Source organism: Labrus mixtus, chromosome 9 (genome assembly GCF_963584025.1).
Source record: "Labrus mixtus chromosome 9, fLabMix1.1, whole genome shotgun sequence".
Taxonomy (NCBI): domain Eukaryota; kingdom Metazoa; phylum Chordata; class Actinopteri; order Labriformes; family Labridae; genus Labrus; species Labrus mixtus.
Window position 1 is genome coordinate 8,451,826 of NC_083620.1, and position 18,815 is coordinate 8,470,640.

Sequence of the window (18,815 nt, forward strand, 5' to 3'; positions counted from 1 at the left end):
AAATATGCTTGTTAATAGCTGCCATAGTTTGTGTACCTGTGTACTGTATTTCCATGATTGTTGCATGTTGTTGTTTAGCTACGGCAAAAGTTGTTCAAAAGAATCTCATGCCAATGTATTAAACATGTATTTGAACTTCATCCTAACAGCTTCATGACCACAAATGATTTACGTAGACGCCTCCTGCATCAGGGGCGTGTTCAGACTTTTTTGAGTGGGGTGGCCCAACTGGGGCTCTGACTTATGCAGGGGTGGCCTGAAATGTGATGTGTGCACAAACACATTATGAATATCAATTAATTACCCTTTTCAACCTCATCAATAATATCTACTTTATAACACAAGATATTGGCAACATTATGACACAAAGAGAAGATGCCTGTTCAAAGTCACAAAATAAAGTACTTAAACATGTATATGCAAACTCCTGCACAGTCCAACTTGCAATGTTTTTGTCCCGACACATTGCCAGTTAGTTTGCTGCAAGTAAGACAGTGTGCATTACTTTCCTGTGCCCCGTCTTATGAGATAGATGTTAGAAGTTTTTAATTACATTTTAAAGTACAAACAAAAGAAAAAATGCTACATTGATATGTAAAAAAAACTTTAATCAGCATTCTGCAAAAAACACTATTATTGACAGGGCAAATAGCCAGGGTGGCACCTGGGGTTGCGTAAATGTGAATATTAAAGGACAAAGCCTGAGTGACTCACCCGTCTGTTCCTGCAGGGGGCGCTGGAGTCCTGTCGATGGCGGTCTCCATGCTGGAAATGCTGACTCAGCCTAACTTTTAGTCAACCTAACAACAGGCTGAGAGCTGGAGCTGAGGCGGGTTTTAAGAGTCTTGACAAACCGTTTCATCGCGCCCACCTGTCAATCATGTCAGCTACACGCCTTATTGTGAATAACACGTACTGTTCATAAAATCAAAACGGAGCTGTTTAAAAAGAATTCAACCACGTACGCCAAAGCGTGTAATAGACACGTTGGTCCACTAGAGGATGCGTGTCAGTGTCACGCATTGCCTGTCTTCAGTGTCAAGTGTACACGCCTGTGATCTGTGCCGTACCAGCAGGGGGCGATAATTTACTCAATGTCAACATCCATCACGGACAAAAGAGAAGCGTTTCAGTGTATTCCAAACCTGTCAGGTAAGAGTAATTACCCGGGATTAATATTTATTATTAAGTTATTATTAACCTAAGTTTGAAATAGTTTAAAGACTATCTCTACATTAACGTTTTCTCAAATTAAACCTGATAAACCTGGGCTAATATTATATCTAGCTAAGGTTGAAGCAGTATATCCCCCAGTACTAGATAGATCAGTATTTGGACCTGTTTCTGTGTCATCTGATGGCTTACAGCCTAACGCGACCGTGCTCTTCGCAGTAACCGCAGCCGATAAACACAAAAGGTGTCCACGCAAATTCCTCAAAATGCACTCTTTAGATACGTCTGTAAATGAATGATTTAACCAAAGAAGCTCTATCTGTTTCAGCGTCCGTTGTGAGCAGGACACCAACAGACGCGTTCGGCTGAAAGTCTCCAGTTAACGCGGTCACTGTTTACACCGTAACACCTGTCAGCCCATTTCTGTTTTAGCTTTTTATCTTTTGTATACAAAGGGCCATTTAATAAATCCTAACTTTTGTCAGGCCTCCCTCTAACATGAAGACTGGGGAGGTATTTTGTCTATGGTCAGTATGGGATGACTATTGAATAACTGGTTATATCAGTAAATGACATCGATGATTCTGACATTTTTCTCCAGATTAGTAACCTACGGCTTCTATATATCCCAACGTTAGGCTACTACATAATAGACTTTGGTTTAAATCATAGACTGTAAAAAGCTTAGTTGGCGTGCTCCTAACATGACAGCCAGTGGGAGCTGTATTTTCACTGACTTCTATTTGTGATGTGGCTTTGATTTGATCTTGTTGACCAGTTTAGTAATTCATTCCCTATTTTGGTAACATTCATGCAGTTTACATGCTAAATGTGACTAAATACAGGTCCTTTAGGAAGCTGTATTCATTACATGTCACAGTTATCTTCCCAATGACGTTACAGCTCAGGATTCTATAATTTGAGAAATCCTGGAAATTTTGCTGTGGATGAAATAACCTTTTTTGTGTTCTTCTTGTCCTACAGACCCAGTCCATCCCTGTCTACCCTTATCACCTGTCCATACCCCTTTATTACCTTAAACCAACGGCTCTTTTAAGAGCCATTACACCCGCTGCTACAGCACCACACATAGACACACATTTGCTCTCACATTTGTCTCTCTCTCTCTCGCTCTCTCTCTCTCTCTCCTTCCCTCCCTCCCTCTCTCTCTCTCGCTCTCTCCCTCCCTCTCTCTCTCTCTCGCTCTCCCTCCCTCTCTCTCTCTCGCCCTCTCCCTCCCTTTCTCTCTCTCTCTCTCCCTCCCTCCCTCTCTCTCTCTCTCTCTCTCCCTCTCTGTCTCCCTCTCTCTCTCTATCCCTCTCTGTCTCCCTCTCTCTCTCTGTCTCTCTCTCTCCCTCTCTGTCTCCCTCTCTCTCTCTCTCTGTCTCTCTGTCTCCCTCTCTCTCTCTCTCTCTCTCTCCCTCCCTCTCTCTCTCTCGCCCTCTCCCTCCCTTTCTCTCTCTCTCTCTCCCTCTCTGTCTCCCTCTCTCTCTCTCTCCCTCTCTGTCTCCCTCTCTCTCTCTGTCTCTCTCTCTCCCTCTCTGTCTCCCTCTCTCTGTCTCCCTCTCTCTCTCTCTCTCTCTCTCCCTCTCTCTCTCTCTCCCTCTCTCTCGCCCTCTCCCTCCCTCCCTCTCTCTCTCTCTCTCTCTCTCTCTCTCTTCCTCTCTCTCTCTCTCTGTCTCTCGCTCTCTGAGTATTTCTCCTCTTGATCTACCTCTCCCCTTGGTTGATCGTCTTGAAGATAAACTTGTGGTCTTCAAGTAAGTAGTTCTCTCAATTATTTTATTCATTTCTTGTCCTCATTCCCTTACTATACAAAAACAATGATTGATTAGAAAAAGCACAGTTCTCATCAGTTTAGGAAGGTTGGGTGTCAAATGCACAGCAAAATTGAATGATAAAAAGAACTGCCATTGGAAAAAGAAAAGGGAATCGCTGAACATATCACTCTCTTGAGGGTCTCCAGATGAAAAGGGAGGGTGGTTTTTCTGTTATTTGAGTCATGATCTTGTAGAAGTAATAGAGAAAATGGTATTTATTCTTTGTTAAGCTTTCACATAATTCTAATTTTTTCACTAAGGGCCAAAAAATGAAGCAAGTGGAGTGGCAGCCATGCACACTCTGGTATGTATGACTTTTCATTGGTTACACATAGCTGCGTACCCACATAATATTATAAATTATAAACTAAAGAGTTTTTTTTGTATGCAAGTCAAAGTTTGTTTGAACTGTGCCGCCATTTAAGAGGTGCTTAGTCTAACTCACCAGATGAAAAGAGTCAGGCCAACTTCAATACAGATTCTACAAGTCTCTAGAAGTGTCCTGGGTGATGGAACATCATTAATCTAAAATATAATCTCTCATTTGGTGTTTAGACGGTGGCTGTGATAAACCAGTACCTGCCTACAGTAGCTCCTGTCTTTGCCTCTTCGTACTTCAATAGCTACGCACGTACGCATAGAACTTAAGTTAAATCCAGTAAATACTAGTTTTCTAGTTTGCGGGGCTTTAAAGAAATCTGCCTGCCAGACACAAGGCCGAACTATTAATGAATCCTCCCCCAATACGAGACAGTGAGCAACGGCCACACCGCCGGTGTGAAGACCACTGCCTGAGAGTAAAGAGACGAGCTCAAGAATAACTTCAATAATTAAGATTCAATGAAACAATCTTCAACTGGGACTTTTTTAAAGGGAGGATATTGATATATCCCACTAAAGGATCAGTTTCTTAGCTCTATTTTGATGTACTTTGAGGAGGTTTAACTGAATAAAGCCACAGTCTTAGTGAATGGATGCAGAGGAAGACCAAATAAAACTGACACCTTCCCTGAACAGAGAGCAGCCCCTCACCTAAGAATGTGAACACTATGCTTTTCTTGAAGAACATCAAACCTAATGAAGCAATTTAAAATAAAAATAGTGGTAAAATGAGTGGTCCAATTAAATTCTGACTGGTGTCTTCTTGTTTACTTAACCTGTTGTTAGAATTAATATTTGATTTAGTTTACATAGTTAATTATCAGGAAAGTAGTTTAATCTATCTACCATGTTTTTCCATGTTGTTAGTGAACCCATTATCTCTTTTTCTGTTATCCCCCCCACACCCAAATGGAAAAAAAAAACACCAAGTATGAACTGAAATGTGGCTACGAATTGAGGTCTAGACTAAACTATGCGCCTGAAGTCTCCATTTTCAGAGGAACAACGTATTTACAGTCTTTACTGTACATGACGGCAAAGAAGGTGCAGTTTTCAAAAGTTTGCACTCTGGAGCCCGATTGCCCGTTGCCATTGTCGTGTAAACGGACAGCTAAACCATGACAATGGAAAATTGTGTCACGTCTAGTGTACATGTTCACATATTGTGTCAGTATGTGATATTAATTTCTGAGTTATAAAATAAGATACTCCTTTATTCATCCCACAACCGAGACATTTACAGTGTACTGTTGTAGGTAAATTTACAGTTATAATAACATGTGGACCTCACTTAACTTATTTTCTATCAGTGAAGACATTTGCACAGACATATTGCAGTAAATTAAAGCTCTCATATAGCAAGATCTCAAAATATAACAGGTACTGAATAGTTGGGTGCATGGATTAGGCACCTACATTAACCAAAAACCAAACTGTACACAGTAAAAATGCAAGGATCCACCTAGTGTTTTTATACATTTTTGTTGACTAGTTGATCTGTTTTTTTTCACATCCAGTAATAAAAATGTACTTTAATGCAGCCACTGCAAAACAGCGACTTTAGTCTCCATGTGTGTTTTAATGTGTCTACAGTATTTCTGCTTAACTAACATCTCAACTCATCTTCCTTTGTGTTACAGTGGAAAGAAGTGGCCATTAGAGTGGGTGGCGGATGAAGACACGTGCTGATTCTTCAGTTTTATTAAGTGCCCAAGATCCTGGAGCTGTCACTGTTTACCAAAAGACTGCTTCTTGTGCCCCTCAATTGCAGATTGTGACTAAGTTTTATTTTGGCAGATGTTTCTGAAAATAACACTTAAGTACTTTGTTTACACTCCAGTCATTGACGATTAAATCGATGTTCATTTTTTTTTAACTTTGTTATGAAGTAATTTATTCTTTAAGATCATACACTATACTCAAGTTCATTACCTCAACATCCAAGATAATAAAATGATTCAGGAATTTGACTAATCTATGTATAGCCAAACTATAAATCTGAATGCACATTCTGTAGTTCACTCAGTGTTTAATATCAGATCATACCACTTACTCATACAAATTTATAAAGCACATATTTTAGCTACACTCTCCATCTATATTATTCAGTGGAATACAGCATTGATTTCAAAATACCAAACCATTACACAACTTCACAACACTATTTTCCTAACAGTTATAATGGGCTTAAGTGTTAAGTGGGAAGTTCAAATGAACAGGTAAACTATCACCATGGGCATCTGGTCAGAATGAAAAGATCCAACGAGGAAACTTCAAGGAACCAACAAAAGTTTGTTTATTTATCAAAGCAATTCAGTTTAATAAAGGGGACTAACAAACACATGGGATGTTTCAAATGTATGAAATACAATAAACTGAATATTAAAACAATAAATTATGACAAATTACATTAACTCTTCTAAAAGGATAAAACAGTACTAAGGATGAATTAATATGGACAAGACCAATGGTGTAGTACAGGGTATACGCAGGTATATGGAGTATACCCACTTATTTTTCAGTAATCACAGAGTATACCCACTTCTAAATCTCCTGTGATTCACACCATTGATTGATTGACCATATTCAGTAGTTCGCTACAATTATTTCCTAGGATGGTGAAGGGATGACCCGCCTACTCTGTCTCTGATTGACTAGTACGTACTAACTGAATGTGCATGAACAGTCTCACATGTCACTGTTTACAACACAGGCCGTTTTCCCTCTGCTGGACGGGTAACCTGAAAAAAACATTTTGAGGGGAAAATTCAGAGTATTCCCACTTCTTCAGTCACCACTACACTACTAGGGATAGGAGAAAAGCACCTTTTAGTCCTGAAATGGCAAAAAGAGAGTGCAAGGAAGTGCAGTCTTTAAATAAGGAGTGGTCAGGTAAATTAATTTAGGCTAAAAAGGACTGACAGGGTGCAAACAACATCAACAACAAATCGATGGTGAGGAAAGGAGAAATGAAGTGAGGAAAATGAGGTGGGGTAGGTGAACAAGGTTAGTGATTAAAGGTAACTGATATTTACTACTACAACAAGAGAAAGAATAATACATGTATATTCAAGGTAACAAAGGGAACGATTATAAAACATGTGTTTGAGTAATCACTTCATTTTAAAATGTGAACTTTAGCAAGGCCTACCAATCAAATTGTTAACTTTTGGCCAATGAAAAGCTTTTATGAAGACATTTATGTTCCTTTAGATAAATATAGACATTATAAACTCAATACAAATAAGAACAAACAGTAAAATGAGGATTATAAAAGGAAACAGTCAATGCTCACAGACTTGCTTCAGTTTCAGCCACTGTTTTACTTGTTGTTTTACTTACTCTGTCATTTTTTTTAATTTCAGATGGAAATGTGTTCCAGAGGTTGTTCCTCTTACTGAGAAAGATAACTTAAGTAGATGATTTCCAGGGGAGGTGATTTGTTACTATTATCTAAAGACTCCAACAACTAGCCCTTCAACCTATATGATGTTATAGGTTGTCTGTACCCTCAAATACGAGACACTAAGAGATTTTTACTTTTTAGCCATAATTAATGGCTAATAAAACCAATCACTTCAGGCTGCCCTCCAAGCCTATAGTTCCTCATATTTTATGATATACTTACACCAAAACAAACAAACAAACAAACAAAATAAAAAAATAAAAATAAAAACATTTTATGTACTGGGCTTTGAAAGTGCTCTATGAAAGTATGACTGCAAGACCCCTTGCCTATGAAATGAGAATATTACAGTTTTTGGCTTAGAGCTGAACGACATACATCGTTGGAAAGGTCTCACCCTGGAGAGTAACGTATGTGAAGATGAGGTTTCTACATGACCCCTGTTGTTTTGAAATAATGACCTTTGAACCTTGAACCAAGGGCATGTTTGAAGGCTTATACCTCAGCAACAAAAGGGGCTACAGACATGGGAATAACTGTTTTAGAGAGGTCTTGGAACAAAGTATCATGTGAGGGTAGTCAGCTCATCAATACAATAGGGGGTGCTGCTAAATATAGTTAAAATACATTTTGACAAATGTATCAATTATTTTTTAAATATCTGATAACATAAATGTGTTAACCATCCAATTAAACTCCCCTGTGTACCCTCAATTAAATATATATTACTTCTTAGGTAAGGTAAACACTGAGATTTGTCTAAAAGACTACAATTCCTTAGAGTCAAGTCATACAGCTTGATACTGAATGGCGCCATAATTGTAGTCTTTTCAGTTTCCAAAAAAAGGTTGTAACTAGTTTTATAAAAGGCTTACAAAAGATATATTCACTGAATATGTCACGTATTTCGTGTAGCCGAAGTATTTATTGTATAGTACATATATGATCTATGTTAAAATAAAGTACATATATCACATAACTTCTGATATTTTGACTGTTATTCTAGAAGCGGTCATTTTGGTCTGTATGTCTGGGGGTTTTGCAAAGCGCGAACAAAATTAGGGGTGTAAAGATGTATATCTACCCACTATATCTAATATTTACAAAAGCCGAATAGGTTTTGTGACATAATCTAGACTATATATATATTTTAAAAAGTGATGGTGCTGGTTTGATTTACACAATTTTGCGATTTCAGTAGAAATCGCGTTTTGTTTTGAGAATTCTTCCAGTTTCAACTTTTAATACATAAATATACATATATCTGCTGAATATATCTTATTTAAATTACAGCCGAATTAGCAGTAACATGGAATCTCTGCAAAAATAGGTAAGAGAACTAAAGTTGATTTCTGATTTCATACAATTTAGACAAATGAGGACTCGAATATGCTGTGGATTACAGCTTCCGCATGATGTCATTGACTTGCAGCCAATGGAGAGGCTACACAAGATTTACATAGTGTAAATGTACATCGATAGCTATTTTTATGGCGTTTATCTATGAATAGGGCAATTCTATAGAATCATAAAAAGACTTAAGATTATTCATACATACTCGATTAAATGTATAAAATTGGTAGTCATAAAGCAAATACAATATGGTTGTAAGCTTACATTTATTGGTTGTGCAGTTTTTTTCTTTAGCAATATTAAAGAAGATATATGGCTGTAGATTGATTTATTACTCAGTTGATAGAAAATTTTGAAAATGTAATTTTGCACAATTTCAGTCACTTAAATGTTCTGTCCACAAAGGATATACAATGCCATGTGCAATATACATTATCTGCTCTGATTTGTCTTTTTTTTTAATAGTCTCTCTTGAATGCAAGTTGTTTGTTGTTTTGAATATCTTTATGTTTGTGCACTTTGAGGTGAAGCATTTCTAATTTCATTGTACAGTTGAATACTGACAATAAAAGCTTTCTATTTCTATTACAATCTTATTGAGATACAAAAGACAAGTCCACAATTCCCCATACATATTATATTTTCAAGACAGAGAAAAAACAAAATAGCACCTCTGCATAAGATATCTACATGCCTTAAACCACATAGTGTTGTCCTTACCTTCAGTACTGGCATGGCATATTACTTTATTTTGTTGGCATGATAAAACAAGCAGTGATAACAACTGGACACATATAATCAAGACTCAATATTTGTACTGATCACTGTGCATTTAGAGACCTCTCTTCTGAGATGTAGACATAAAGCTACAGCCATGTGTAAAAGAAAACAAGCAGCACCCTCCTGTGTTGGAAAAATGAGACCTCTGTGGAAGTGTAAAAAAAATGCAGTTTCTGAGTGTCCGCTTGAGGCTGGTTCCATGAGATACAGGAGTCATATACACAGCCCATACTAAAAAGTCCATTTTAACAGCGGAAATAAACTTCTTTACAATTCGTTTACAAATGATTTAGGTCTTATTAGTTAATGTCTTTATCAGCAAATATTCTACAGGGATTGAGTTTATTTAATAAGCCACTCCTTTTGATTTTATGAAGGATACTAGTTATTAATGACATGACCGATCCGACTGCAAGCGAACACATTTTAGTGGTTTGTAATGAGGCTAAAGACTTGCCTCAGCTCCAGCTCTTTGCCTGTTAGGTTGACCAGTTTGCCAAAGGTAGCATTTCCAATAGGCAGACCGTCATGGGTAGGCTACAAAAACAGCTCTTCAGAAACCAATGGGTGACGTAACTCTGGCTTTATAGTTCTATTTACAGTCTATGATAATTTAAAAAAAACAATAACATCTTCCGATGACACAACACAGCCTCGTTTATTCACTCCGAAGAAGCTTACTGAAACCTGCCTGATTTGTATTGTTTTTGTGTAATTGATCCCGACATTTCAAAATATTTGCTTCAACCCACCAGATGAGAACCACTCACTGTTTCCAAATCACTCTCATCAGAACTCTCATAATCTACTTCATTATGGTTCACTAGTAATCCTCCAGAAGAGAAACAGCATTTGGTCCCAATGCCTGGCTGTAACTTGAGCAGACAACTTGGAACTTCTCCTCGACATCTGCAAGCCTTCTCTGAAGCAGACATAGTAGCCCACGATGCCCCTCTTCAGTGACACTGCCTAGAAAAACAAAAGAGAAATGACATCATTCCCATCAATTGAATGTTGCCCAGCTAGTCATAAACTTACTTTCATAAAGAACGACAGCTATAGTTTTAGTGCCAAGGAATTAAAAAGGCAACAATTAATAGTCTCAAAGTGATGATGGACCTTCTGTTTGTACAAATGTTCTCCAATTTGCTATTAAATATGACTGATGTACTTTTTGACACACCAACTCCTTCCATGTTTCAAGAACAGTTAGGCCCATTCTTCAAGATATATTTTAATCACCAAACAGACCTTAAACTGGCACCAACATTAACAACCTAACAATAAGAATGTAGCTGAGCCAACTCTTTATAAAAGAGTATAAAATCAGTGCTCTTCCCCTCCTACTTCATTATCTTGCATCTTCAACTTCCTCATAACATTTGTGAAATACCATGTTCTACAGACAAATGTATCTACATTTCTGATATGCTGTAGGAGTGCCATTGTCACTGAAGTTAACTTCATTACATAAAATAATCAGACTAACTATGTTTGTTCACAAATGGGTTTGAAGACCTTCAAGTAGGGAGATACCATTTTTTGCATAATTCGCTCTAGTATAATTACAAGTAGGCAGGCCTGGGAAGTATTTACTGCCTGGAAGTATTTCCCAGCAACACAAATGTACCTAACAAAATATAAATTAGCAACAGGAATTATAACTAACCCTTGATTTCTTAAAATGAACTGTCTTGGCACCATATTATCTCAACCTGCAAAATATAGTGGGTTTTCGCACGGACAGACTATTGACAGGTTTTGGCTGCACATACTTAAATTGAGCTGGAGTTAATTGGAATAAAGGAAATTGACCTTAAAAACTGATTCTATAGTGGTTTTCCCTGTATGGCTCATGATTTTGGACAGCAAATGCAATAATATAACTTCTGCAGTGGGGGTTGCATGGTGTCATTGTCTTTTAGCAGATATGTAAAGCTAGCTTCTTACCACTGCTTCTACCAGAAGACATTTCTTCTATCACTGTCCTGATGATTTCAGGCCAGCCTTCTGAGGTAGGTGCAGTGCTGTCTCATCTCTCTCATCAAAATGATCTTTTCCTCTTGAAGCCGCACTTTTGACATGAACACATCAAAAATCTTCTTTTTGGTGAGGATATTTCTGGATTCTGGAGTCATAAAAGAGAAAACAAAGGTTTGATCCGTACATTGGAAACAAGCAGGCACCTGCAAAAGCCTACAGACAGTGTGTGTATCCCATACCTAGATACAGGGGCAGGAAATTGCATTCATATAGTAGAGGACAAACTGAAGATTTGCTCAGTTTTGGGACTTTATTTCAAGGACTTCTGCTCAGCTTCGTAGAAGCTTTTGAAAATGTCAGTGTACCTTACTAGAGATGTAAAGACTCAAAAGGTTGTTACCTATTAATAAAAAAGGGAGTCAATCTTCAGTGTATGGGTATATTTCTTTCCCCTTTTACCTTCATTCAGTACATTTCATATTATCTTTAATATAATATCCAGTGTTTCATCAAAATTTAAATAGGCAATGATGCACCTCCACAGCAAGAGAACATGTAAAATTACAGTAAATATTGTACAGTAATTGTGCCACTCACAGCACAGAAATACATGCATGCACGCACGCACACAGAATGTAGAAGCATATGTATGCAGATATCAGAAAACTAAAAGACTACTTCTTAAAACTGAAAAAACAATCAATTAATCAAAATGTAAGAAAAAGAAATAACTTGAATAGCATAAAAGGCCTACTTTCTTTTAAATCAAGACATAAGGTATGTGAGCTGTAGACTTCTCCATACCAAAACAATCCAGATGATGCATCTGCAAGTAATATAAATGGCACATTTTGACTTATCAACTTACCAGTGTGATTATAAAGGCTGGCTTTTTTTTATGGACACCAAGAAACATTTGTTCAATTGACAGCTGAAGATTATGTTGGTCGTCACCACTGGTAGCTGCTGACTCTGACAAAAACAACAGCAAGAATATCAGTATTCAATTATTATTTAATTTATGATCAAATCAAAGCCACATCACAAATAGAAGTCAGTGAAAATACAGCTCCCACTGGCTGTCATGTTAGGAGCACGCCAACTAAGCTTTTTACAGTCTATGATTTAAACCAAAGTCTATTATGTAGTAGCCTAACGTTGGGATATATAGAAGCCGTAGGTTACTAATCTGGAGAAAAATGTCAGAATCATCGATGTCATTTATTGATATAACCAGTTATTCAATAGTCCTCCCATACTGACCATAGACAAAATACCTCCCCAGTCTTCATGTTAGAGGGAGGCCTGACAAAAGTTAGGATTTATTAAATGGCCCTTTGTATACAAAAGATAAAAAGCTAAAACAGAAATGGGCTGACAGGTGTTACGGTGTAAACAGTGACCGCGTTAACTGGAGACTTTCAGCCGAACGCGTCTGTTGGTGTCCTGCTCACAACGGACGCTGAAACAGATAGAGCTTCTTTGGTTAAATCATTCATTTACAGACGTATCTAAAGAGTGCATTTTGAGGAATTTGCGTGGACACCTTTTGTGTTTATCAGCTGCGGTTACTGCGAAGAGCACGGTCGCGTTAGGCTGTAAGCCATCAGATGACACAGAAACAGGTCCAAATACTGATCTATCTAGTACTGGGGGATATACTGCTTCAACCTTAGCTAGATATAATATTAGCCCAGGTTTATCAGGTTTAATTTGAGAAAACGTTAATGTAGAGATAGTCTTTAAACTATTTCAAACTTAGGTTAATAATAACTTAATAATAAATATTAATCCCAGGTAATTACTCTTACCTGACAGGTTTGGAATACACTGAAACGCTTCTCTTTTGTCCGTGATGGATGTTGACATTGAGTAAATTATCGCCCCCTGCTGGTACGGCACAGATCACAGGCGTGTACACTTGACACTGAAGACAGGCAATGCGTGACACTGACACGCATCCTCTAGTGGACCAACGTGTCTATTACACGCTTTGGCGTACGTGGTTGAATTCTTTTTAAACAGCTCCGTTTTGATTTTATGAACAGTACGTGTTATTCACAATAAGGCGTGTAGCTGACATGATTGACAGGTGGGCGCGATGAAACGGTTTGTCAAGACTCTTAAAACCCGCCTCAGCTCCAGCTCTCAGCCTGTTGTTAGGTTGACTAAAAGTTAGGCTGAGTCAGCATTTCCAGCATGGAGACCGCCATCGACAGGACTCCAGCGCCCCCTGCAGGAACAGACGGGTGAGTCACTCAGGCTTTGTCCTTTAATATTCACATTTACGCAACCCCAGGTGCCACCCTGGCTATTTGCCCTGTCAATAATAGTGTTTTTTGCAGAATGCTGATTAAAGTTTTTTTTACATATCAATGTAGCATTTTTTCTTTTGTTTGTACTTTAAAATGTAATTAAAAACTTCTAACATCTATCTCATAAGACGGGGCACAGGAAAGTAATGCACACTGTCTTACTTGCAGCAAACTAACTGGCAATGTGTCGGGACAAAAACATTGCAAGTTGGACTGTGCAGGAGTTTGCATATACATGTTTAAGTACTTTATTTTGTGACTTTGAACAGGCATCTTCTCTTTGTGTCATAATGTTGCCAATATCTTGTGTTATAAAGTAGATATTATTGATGAGGTTGAAAAGGGTAATTAATTGATATTCATAATGTGTTTGTGCACACATCACATTTCAGGCCACCCCTGCATAAGTCAGAGCCCCAGTTGGGCCACCCCACTCAAAAAAGTCTGAACATGCCCCTGATGCAGGAGGCGTCTACGTAAATCATTTGTGGTCATGAAGCTGTTAGGATGAAGTTCAAATACATGTTTAATACATTGGCATGAGATTCTTTTGAACAACTTTTGCCGTAGCTAAACAACAACATGCAACAATCATGGAAATACAGTACACAGGTACACAAACTATGGCAGCTATTAACAAGCATATTTTACACAATCGTAAGTTTCACAGATTTTTTTTGTCCCACTTTAAACATTTAAGCCAAATGATCATTCCAAACCAACACATGGAGATCGTATGTCCTTTAACTGCTGTTCTCCTGGAAGATCCACATCCTCTTTCTTCTTCCAGAAAGCATCAAGACAAAAGTAATACAACAAAGGATCCAGGCAGCAGTTCACACTGGCGAGACATATTAAAGGTGTTACATGAATCTTTGTTGAAAGTATACCAACAGACGGAGGTATGAAGCATATGATGAACATAACCAGGTTCAAGACGAAAATCAGCATGACATTCACCTTCTTGTTGACCCTGGCAGAGTGTCTATTACACGTTTTGGCATGATACCGGGTTGCACGTACAGTGTGTGTTGATTGAGACATGAACTAATCAGACCTATTTGGTTTTTGAAAAAAGCTGTAAACATGTTTATCTCTGCTGTAAAAACTGCTTTTTTTAAATGGGTGTCTATGTGACTATGGAGCCAGCCTCTAGTGGACACTCGAGGAACTGCAGGATTTTATACTTCCGCATTGGCTTCATTTTTCAACACCGGAGGTTACTGCTTGAGGGAAACACACAGGCAGGAAGAAACTACAACATAAAACAGGAAACACTGAAAACTAAACTCAGGATTATCAACAGAAAAATAAACAGGAAACAGAGAAACACAATTGACAAAATAAAACAGGAAATCACAACCAAGCAACAAGAAGGATACACAAACTAAATCATGAGACCCTCCTGCTAAGGAAAATAAAGATTGGACTGGATTACTGATGAATGACAGTGAATATGTAAAAGCTCAAACAAACTTCTAGTTCCTCTTACACATTCTTCTGTTTGTGTTTGTTAACAATAATAATAATTTCTGTCACACATGGTATATAATGAGTCTCTGTGGTTTTGAATGAACTAGGTTGCAACAACTTCCAAGAGCACTCAACTCTTCACAACATCCCACCTCAACAATAACTCAGAACCACTGTGACGTCAAGTGGAACTTTTAGCATTTTAAATCATCTCAATCTGACATATCGTGATCTCAAATCACACAGATAAAGTTCAGGAAGAGGAAACCATGTGAAGTGTGTTATATTGCAACATTCATTTCATCACAAAGACACTTTGCCGTTCTCATCGGGTGAAGACATGAACATTACTGAAGAGGGGCCAAAGCCACAGTCGCTTTACTCTGTGGTCTTTGGCTGTATTCTAGCGCTGGGTCTGCCTCTTAATGCCGTGTCACTGTGGACTCTGCTCAGACACCACAGCCTCAAATCCCCCAGTGCCGTCTTCATGGTGAACCTGGCAGTGTCAGACCTGCTGCTGGTGGTCTCTTTACCAATGAGGGTCTACTACTACGCCACAGGCACCTGGCCTCTGGGCAATTTGGTTTGCAACTTGATTACAATGCTCTTTCACAACAACATCCGCTCCAGCGCCTTCTTCATCACCTTCATCAGCGTGGACCGGCTGCTGGCTGTGGTTTATCCTCTGAGGTCACGCCACCTTCGGACCTCGTCTAACGCCTGGAAAGCTGCGGTGTTCGTTTGGTTGCTTGTGTTGGTGATCAACATCCCAGAGAGTATGCATTTTTCAAAGTTTTTAAAGGAGTTAAATGGATCTTCCTGTTTTCCTAAGCGTCCTTATAGATCACCGATGCATTACATTCAGCCTGTGCTCATGTTCACCATGCTGGTCATCAACATGGTGTGCACGGCTCTGGTGTCTTGGACTCTTAGTAGACGCCTGAATGACTCTGCCAGGGTCAACAAGAAGGTGAATGTCATGCTGATTTTCGTCTTGAACCTGGTTATGTTCATCATATGCTTCTTACCTCTGTCTGTTGGTATACTTTCAACAAAGATTCATGTAACACCTTTAATATGTCTCGCCAGTGTGAACTGCTGCCTGGATCCTTTGTTGTATTACTTTTGTCTTGATGCTTTCTGGAAGAAGAAAGAGGATGTGGATCTTCCAGGAGAACAGCAGTTAAAGGACATACGATCTCCATGTGTTGGTTTGGAATGATCATTTGGCTTAAATGTTTAAAGTGTGACAAAAAAAATCTGTGAAACTTACAATTGTGTAAAATATGCTTGTTAATAGCTGCCATAGTTTGTGTACCTGTGTACTGTATTTCCATGATTGTTGCATGTTGTTGTTTAGCTACGGCAAAAGTTGTTCAAAAGAATCTCATGCCAATGTATTAAACATGTATTTGAACTTCATCCTAACAGCTTCATGACCACAAATGATTTACGTAGACGCCTCCTGCATCAGGGGCGTGTTCAGACTTTTTTGAGTGGGGTGGCCCAACTGGGGCTCTGACTTATGCAGGGGTGGCCTGAAATGTGATGTGTGCACAAACACATTATGAATATCAATTAATTACCCTTTTCAACCTCATCAATAATATCTACTTTATAACACAAGATATTGGCAACATTATGACACAAAGAGAAGATGCCTGTTCAAAGTCACAAAATAAAGTACTTAAACATGTATATGCAAACTCCTGCACAGTCCAACTTGCAATGTTTTTGTCCCGACACATTGCCAGTTAGTTTGCTGCAAGTAAGACAGTGTGCATTACTTTCCTGTGCCCCGTCTTATGAGATAGATGTTAGAAGTTTTTAATTACATTTTAAAGTACAAACAAAAGAAAAAATGCTACATTGATATGTAAAAAAAACTTTAATCAGCATTTTGCAAAAAACACTATTATTGACAGGGCAAATAGCCAGGGTGGCACCTGGGGTTGCGTAAATGTGAATATTAAAGGACAAAGCCTGAGTGACTCACCCGTCTGTTCCTGCAGGGGGCGCTGGAGTCCCGTCGATGGCGGTCTCCATGCTGGAAATGCTGTCTCAGTCTAACTTTTAGTCAACCTAACAACAGGCTGAGAGCTGGAGCTGAGGCGGGTTTTAAGAGTCTTGACAAACCGTTTCATCGCGCCCACCTGTCAATCATGTCAGCTACACGCCTTATTGTGAATAACACGTACTGTTCATAAAATCAAAACGGAGCTGTTTAAAAAGAATTCACCCACGTACAGTGTGTGCTGATTGAGACATGAACTAATCAGATCTATTTGGTTTTTTGAAAAAAGCTGTAAACATGTTAATCTCTGCTGTAAAAACTGTTTTTTTTAAAATGGGTGTCTATGTGACTTCCGGGGCTCCTGGAGCCAGCCTCTAGTGGACACTCGAGGAACTGCAGGATTTTATACTTCCGCATTGGCTTCATTTTTCAACACCGGAGGTTACTGCTTGAGGGAAACACACAGGCAGGAAGAAACTACAACATAAAACAGGAAACACTGAAAACTAAACTCAGGATTATCAACAGAAAAATAAACAGGAAACAGAGAAACACAATTGACAAAATAAAACAGGAAATCACAACCAAGCAACAAGAAGGATACACAAACTAAATCATGAGACCCTCCTGCTAAGGAAAATAAAGATTGGACTGGATTACTGATGAATGACAGTGAATATGTAAAAGCTCAAACAAACTTCTAGTTCCTCTTACACATTCTTCTGTTTGTGTTTGTTAACAATAATAATAATTTCTGTCACACATGGTATATAATGAGTCTCTGTGGTTTTGAATGAACTAGGTTGCAACAACTTCCAAGAGCACTCAACTCTTCACAACATCCCACCTCAACAATAACTCAGAACCACTGTGACGTCAAGTGGAACTTTTAGCATTTTAAATCATCTCAATCTGACATATCGTGATCTCAAATCACACAGATAAAGTTCAGGAAGAGGAAACCATGTGAAGTGTGTTATATTGCAACATTCATTTCATCACACAGACACTTTGCCGTTCTCATCGGGTGAAGACATGAACATTACTGAAGAGGGGCCAAAGCCACAGTCGCTTTACTCTGTGGTCTTTGGCTGTATTCTAGCGCTGGGTCTGCCTCTTAATGCCGTGTCACTGTGGACTCTGCTCAGACACCACAGCCTCAAATCCCCCAGTGCCGTCTTCATGGTGAACCTGGCAGTGTCAGACCTGCTGCTGGTGGTCTCTTTACCAATGAGGGTCTACTACTACGCCACAGGCACCTGGCCTCTGGGCAATTTGGTTTGCAACTTGATTACAATGCTCTTTCACAACAACATCCGCTCCAGCGCCTTCTTCATCACCTTCATCAGCGTGGACCGGCTGCTGGCTGTGGTTTATCCTCTGAGGTCACGCCACCTTCGGACCTCGTCTAACGCCTGGAAAGCTGTGGTGTTCGTTTGGTTGCTTGTGTTGGTGATCAACATCCCAGAGAGTATGCATTTTTCAAAGTTTTTAAAGGAGTTAAATGGATCTTCCTGTTTTCCTAAGCGTCCTTATAGATCACCGATGCATTACATTCAGCCTGTGCTCATGTTCACCATGCTGGTCATCAACATGGTGTGCACGGCTCTGGTGTCTTGGACTCTTAGTAGACGCCTGAATGACTCTGCCAGGGTCAACAAGAAGGTGAATGTCATGCTGATTTTCGTCTTGAACCTGGTTATGTTCATCATATGCTTCTTACCTCTGTCTGTTGGTATACTTTCAACAAAGATTCATGTAACACCTTTAATATGTCTCGCCAGTGTGAACTGCTGCCTGGATCCTTTGTTGTATTACTTTTGTCTTGATGCTTTCTGGAAGAAGAAAGAGGATGTGGATCTTCCATGAGAACAGCAGTTAAAGGACATACGATCTCCATGTGTTGGTTTGGAATGATCATTTGGCTTAAATGTTTAAAGTGTGACAAAAAAAATCTGTGAAACTTACAATTGTGTAAAATATGCTTGTTAATAGCTGCCATAGTTTGTGTACCTGTGTACTGTATTTCCATGATTGTTGCATGTTGTTGTTTAGCTACGGCAAAAGTTGTTCAAAAGAATCTCATGCCAATGTATTAAACATGTATTTGAACTTCA

At 38.8% G+C, this 18,815-nt stretch overlaps 2 protein-coding genes across 3 annotated transcripts; both read left to right on the forward strand.

Moving 5' to 3' along the window:
- The first annotated feature begins 14,982 nt into the window (after positions 1-14,982).
- On the forward strand, positions 14,983-15,905 carry LOC132980160 (lysophosphatidic acid receptor 6-like). The gene is made up of 2 exons (XM_061046112.1): positions 14,983-15,654; positions 15,774-15,905. Exons 1-2 carry the CDS (start codon positions 15,025-15,027, stop codon positions 15,816-15,818), a joined length of 675 nt encoding a protein of 224 aa, XP_060902095.1. The 5' UTR covers positions 14,983-15,024; the 3' UTR covers positions 15,819-15,905.
- Positions 15,906-17,576: 1,671 nt separating this feature from the next.
- LOC132980162 (lysophosphatidic acid receptor 6-like) lies at positions 17,577-18,815 on the forward strand. Of its 2 annotated transcripts, XM_061046114.1 has the most exons (2): positions 17,595-18,363; positions 18,483-18,815. In XM_061046114.1, the coding sequence occupies exons 1-2, from the start codon at positions 17,734-17,736 to the stop codon at positions 18,525-18,527; spliced, it is 675 nt and encodes a 224-aa protein (XP_060902097.1). In that variant the 5' UTR covers positions 17,595-17,733; the 3' UTR covers positions 18,528-18,815. The 2 variants fall into 2 exon arrangements, with proteins under 2 accessions (XP_060902096.1, XP_060902097.1); XM_061046113.1 differs by having other exon boundaries at positions 17,577-18,815.

What these genes read in the sequence shown, in the direction of transcription:
- LOC132980160 (XM_061046112.1), top strand. Translation starts at nt 15,025, where the DNA reads ATGAACATTACTGAAGAGGGGCCAAAGCCACAGTCGCTTTACTCTGTG. An exon ending in CTGCCAGGGTCAACAAGAAG is followed by an intron (nt 15,655 to 15,773) that starts GTGAATGTCATG and finishes ATGTCTCGCCAG; the next exon opens with TGTGAACTGCTGCCTGGATC.
- LOC132980162 (XM_061046113.1), top strand. Translation starts at nt 17,734, where the DNA reads ATGAACATTACTGAAGAGGGGCCAAAGCCACAGTCGCTTTACTCTGTG.